The sequence below is a fragment of the Kryptolebias marmoratus genome, linkage group LG12 (assembly GCF_001649575.2).
Source record: "Kryptolebias marmoratus isolate JLee-2015 linkage group LG12, ASM164957v2, whole genome shotgun sequence".
In the NCBI taxonomy this organism is placed as follows: domain Eukaryota; kingdom Metazoa; phylum Chordata; class Actinopteri; order Cyprinodontiformes; family Rivulidae; genus Kryptolebias; species Kryptolebias marmoratus.
This window is the reverse complement of record NC_051441.1, coordinates 21,376,774-21,382,080: the sequence shown is the minus strand read 5'-3', so window position 1 is coordinate 21,382,080 and position 5,307 is coordinate 21,376,774. Positions and strand designations below refer to the sequence as shown.

The window sequence follows — 5,307 nt, the reverse complement described above, 5'->3', positions numbered from 1 at the left end:
CACCCCCCACCCCCCCACACACACACACACACACACACACACACCCCTATTTAATGGAAGAGGGCACGGTACGCTAACTGCGCTCTGGTCACAACCTTCCCTTCTTCTGTGTTCTGCAGGAGAAGCAGAGAATGACCGACAAGCTGGAGGACACCAGTCTGAGGCTGAAAGATGAGATGGACCTCTACAGAACAATAATGGACAAACTCTGGCATAACCGTCATGAGTTTCAGAAGGAAAAAGAGTCCATGCAGGAGGTGACGTCGCCGTTCTCTAACAACTGGCAAAGACTGTGAACATAAACTCTAAATCTCTAGCAGACCTTGACTTTCTCTCTCTTTGTATTTTAGCTGATTGACGACCTCCGCCGGGAACTGGAATATCTGCAGTTGTTCAAGTTGGAAATGGAGCATCCTGGGAAAGGCAAGGGGCTGTCTGAGTTTAACGCAAAAACCAGGGAGATGGAAATGGAGCATGAAGTCAAGAGGCTAAAACAGGTCTATACACTAAACATACCTCAATGATAAACACAGCAGGTCTTTAAGTTCTGCAGAAGCCTGTTAATCGCTCAGTCATTCAAATCAGGTGTGTCAACGCAGAGAAACAACTAAAACATGCAGGATAGTGGCCATACAGGACCAGGATGAGACACTTTCCTCACTACTCACTCAGTACCTATAGTCCTGGTTTTACACCATCTTCACTCTACCATACTGGTTTGTTCCTGGCCTTCCTCCTTGCCTGTTCTCTGTATCCTCCTCATTATATTTAGCTCACCTAGTGTTTGTCATTTTGTTGCTGCCACGCCCACATATTGTTTTGTATTTTTATAATTAAGTTGTGTTTCTTCTTATCGGGTCCTGGTGTGAGCCTGCATCTGTGGGTCCAAGCTTAAATTCAAATCCTGACATTTTCTTTAACCTCAGTTTTTTTTTTCTATCAAACAGCCATTTGGATGTGGAGGAGAGATGCAAATACAGCAGAATATTCAGAGTGTAGACAGAGCCTTGGTCTGTTCCTCTTTTAGACAGCACCATTGTTGGTCCTGTATCCAGTCTGTTGTCCGGTTCAACGCCAGATCATGTGCCAATGTCCACAACTCCATCTTCCTCACCCCAGATGTTGATAAAGAGCTTTTCCTCCTCAAGAGGAATCCCCCAAACACACAGCAAGACTGAGGAGCTGAGCGAACACCAAGGCTGGGAACACGGAAAGCAGAACCCTAAAAATGCCACAAACATGCAGAGAAATCTGAAAACACAAGGAGCTAAGAGTTAAAACTGGCCTGTCTGATGGATAAAAAGACAGCCCAGAAGGAAGTAGTTATACCTACACCCATCCTGAGCTGCTCACTCAGCAGGATAGACTGAATGGTGTCAAAAGCAATAAAAAAAATACCATTCAAAAGCAATAAAGAAAACTACTTTTTTCACATTGACACCACTGCTGTGTAGGTGGGAGTGTACATACTGCAATGTCATCCACCCACGCATGGGGCCAGTAAGGGGGAGTGATGGTGCAGAGGTTGGAGAGACAAGCCTTTGATTGGGAAGTCACGGGTTTGAATCCCCAGACCGCCACAAAATGAGGGCTCCCAGATCTCCCTCCACCCTCATTTGCCCCATTGTGGGCCTTTGAGCAAGGCCCTTAACCATCCAGCTGCTCCTTACATGGCAGCCCTCTGCTCCACATGTGTGTGCTCACATGTGTGATGGGGAAAAAAGCAAAGATTAAAACTGTGATAAAATGGGTCAAGGTGGGACAGATTCTGTCACTTAAATACGAGACGACAATCAGCTGTCGCACAGTTTCATCTTTACATCTTTCATTCCTCCAAAACAAACAAAACAACTGTTTAATGTGGAGAAACTTCAGACAAACTGTTACACCGTCATCCATCCATCCATCTGTCCATGATAGACATTGTGCTCACACATTTTTTGTGAAAATGTTCTATACATCTTTTCCAGTTAGGTGATTTTCAGTGTGCTTGTTTAGGAGAACTATAAGCTGCGGGACCAGAACGATGACCTGAACGCTCAGATTCTCAGTCTGAGTTTGTACGAGGCCAAGAACTTGTTTTCCTGCCACACCAAGGCGCAGTGCCTCGCTGCTGAGATCGACAACGCTTCCAGGGATGAGGTTAGTCTCAGTGCACTGCTGGACAGACAAAATCATTCTTATTTGTTCTGTTTTACTGTCGTCTCACAGCAAGAAGGTTGCAGGTTCACTTCCCAGCGTTTCTGGGTGGAGTTTACTCCAGGTACTCTGGTTTCCTCCAACAGACCAAAAAAATTGCATGTTGGGTTACCTTGTAACTCTAAAATCGTCCCTAAGTGTGAGTGAGAGTGTGAATGGTTGTTTGTCTCCATGTGTCCCTGTGATGGACTGGAGACCTGCCCAGGGCGTCCCCCTCCTCTCACACAGTAGTGGAGACGGACACCATCTCCCTGCAACCCTGAAAAAGAACAAGCGGGTAAAGGAAATGAATGGGCGGATTTTTTGACATGCTTTTTTTTTGTTTTGTTTTTTTCCTCAGCTGGTGGACGCCCTGAAAGAGCAGGAGGAGATCAACCTGCGTCTGAGGCAGTACATGGACAAAATAATCCTGGCCATTCTGGACCACAATCCTTCCATCCTGGAGATTAAGAACTGAACGCCACACACTCAGAGTTTGATCTGTACCGGTGTAATTCTGCTAGGTGCCATTAGTTTATTGTTTGCCAAGAAGCGAAACTGATGCTGGTGGATCCGTTTAGTGCTGCTGAGTAACTTTAAGTAGTTTTAGGATCATCACTGGTGTTTCCTGTCACGCTTTGAGTGACTTCTGTCCAAGTCATTCTGCTGCACAGTCATTTAATATGCTGCTAAAAATGCAGAAAATGTTTAGTTGATGTACTTTTAGGATCCTGCAGTTACCTTTGTTGACACTTCTTTGTTTTCTCACTGAACTATAAAATCTGCTTCAAAGTTTCATTTAAATATTTCTAAAATAGAGATCCAAAAGTCAGGTTAGCAGTCTGATTACAACAGGACCAATCCACAGAAAATAATGAGGTTTATGTTAACCAAAAGCTGATTACAAACATTATCTTATAGTTGGATAAAAGCTCTTCCTCAGACTCTGTTGTGTGGCTCCTACTTAAAAAAGAGCTGATTACAGATTATAGTTTTGACTCGATGGAGTTCTACAGCAAAGCAAGAAATACTTTTTTAAATAAAGAATGTAAAATAGAGTCAAAGCATCTTTACGTACTAAATGTGTCACACTGAGACTTTTAGGAGAAACCCGTTCTTTTTTCTGACTGTGGTCATGTGATTGTTTTACCACACATGAATGTTTACATGATAAATAAACATTATAGATTTTATTTAGTGTTAATTTTCAGATCAATAACTGGATGAGCCTTTAAGAAATGATTCATATGTGTAGTAAAGACTTTTACCTAAAAGGGTTTATAAAGGTATAAAAAGTGCCAATCACTAAGATCATGTGACAAATCTCTATTTTACAGACAAAATTAGTCACAAATAACAACTGAAGGACACGAGTCTTAATTATTATGGAGGATTGATGACAAAAAAAGACATTTAAAAAAATACAGTACTAATAAATAACTGCACAGAAATAAGAAAGGGAAAATGATACATAAATATCTTTATCAAAAATGAACAAAATAAATAATAAGGAACTGAATAAATAAAAATAAGATTGGAAATTAAATGATAAATTAAACAAATAACAAATGATACCTGATGGAAGCCAATTTCTGCCACTCGAACAAAAAAAGATCCTTTAAGTCTTAATTGCAAAGTAATATCTCAAAAATATAACTTGGCGTCTCATAATAAAAAGACGCTAAGTTATAAATTTGAGATGTTTCATAATAATGACCTTAGAAAAACATCTTTTATCATTAAATTATTACTGTTAAAAATAAAATACAAATATCAAGTTATTTCCCATTTCATACAGTATTATTGTCTAAAAAGCTTGTTTTTTAAATTAATTTTGTTGTATTTGTTGGTCATTTATTACTTTCAGTCCTCCATAACTCATAACTAATCAAACAGTCCATGCCATGTTCTCATGTGGATCTGATGGGCCTGACTGGATGTAAAGAAAAAAACAAAATTAAACAATATGGATGCAAAGGCATTTGAATAAAAACTCTCTGTACTGATAATGAAGCACATTTCAGTGGGTCTTTTTGAAGCACTACTGCTCTCTGATTGTTTCCAGATCCCTTGTAGACGAGTTTGTTTTGTTCCTTTGAAAGAACCATCAGCGAAAAGACGACAAACTCCCCGTTGTTGGTATTTCAGCAGACTCAACAGCTGTAGTCTCACTGTGCTGTGGCCTAAAACTGAGGGAACTGTTTTTCTTTTTTGTGCTCATGTTGCAAATTATCCTCACTTCAACTAACTCATAAAATATTGAATCCAAATCCTTTTTTTTTCTCCACAGAACAGTGTTAAATGCTCACAAAATGCACTACACTGTGTAAAAAATGAAAATCATTTTCCCCTTCGCAGCCTGTTCACCTTCTGATTGTGTTTCCTCTGTGGGGTTTGTGTTTTTACACTAAAGTACAACAAAACAATGAGGTTATTTCACTTAGATTTGAGTATTTGTGACTAAATATTTTGTAAGTGTTGTACAGAATCATGTTACCCTGTTTTTGTGAAAGTCAGTCCACTTATTACAAACCCTGTTTTAGCATTTAGACTCAGTGTGGAGTGAGCGTATTAAACACAATGGATATAACCTTCTTTTCTGTGTATCTCACCTGAATCTATGACTGCAGCTAGATTTGTAAATAAAGCTGATTATTATCACACGGAGGTGAGAGGCCATCATGTTATTGCACGTGCCCGTGAGTGTTTTTGTTTATGTTGGCAAAATATCTCATGGAGGAGTGGACAAATTTTAATGCAACTCTCTACAGCTGATTATTGCCTTATGGGGCCTACCTGATTCAAGATGGCTGCCACAGCTAACATTAGCAACATTAGCCAACACATAGATAGCTATAACTTTGTCAATTTTAATGATACTAAGCTAAAATTCAGTGTGGTGGTAGCTGAGAGTCATTCACAACATGCTTTGAGTGTGACGCATTGCGCAACATTTTTGCCGAAAACACTGGTACAGTCAACTCGTCTGACATTTAGCAAAATATCCTGAACCACTGGTCAGATTATAGTGAAAGTAATTATTAGCTGTACAACTGAAAATGCATTAAGATGGCTGCCACAGCTAATCGACCTTAGCCAGCACAAGAATGGGTGAAACTCAAGTCAAAT

The 5,307-nt window shown here is 39.9% G+C and overlaps 1 protein-coding gene across 1 annotated transcript in view; it reads left to right on the top strand.

Moving 5' to 3' along the window:
* rab11fip4a (RAB11 family interacting protein 4 (class II) a) overlaps positions 1-4,841 on the top strand; it is a 22,262-nt gene extending 17,421 nt beyond the window's left edge. Inside the window, exons 13-16 of the mRNA XM_017438851.3 lie at positions 120-257; positions 351-497; positions 1,999-2,142; positions 2,540-4,841. Of these exons, the coding sequence (XP_017294340.1) occupies positions 120-257; positions 351-497; positions 1,999-2,142; positions 2,540-2,656 (546 nt within the window). The 3' untranslated portion in view covers positions 2,657-4,841. The remainder of the gene's footprint in view (positions 1-119; positions 258-350; positions 498-1,998; positions 2,143-2,539) is intronic.
* The last annotated feature ends 466 nt before the right edge of the window (positions 4,842-5,307 follow it).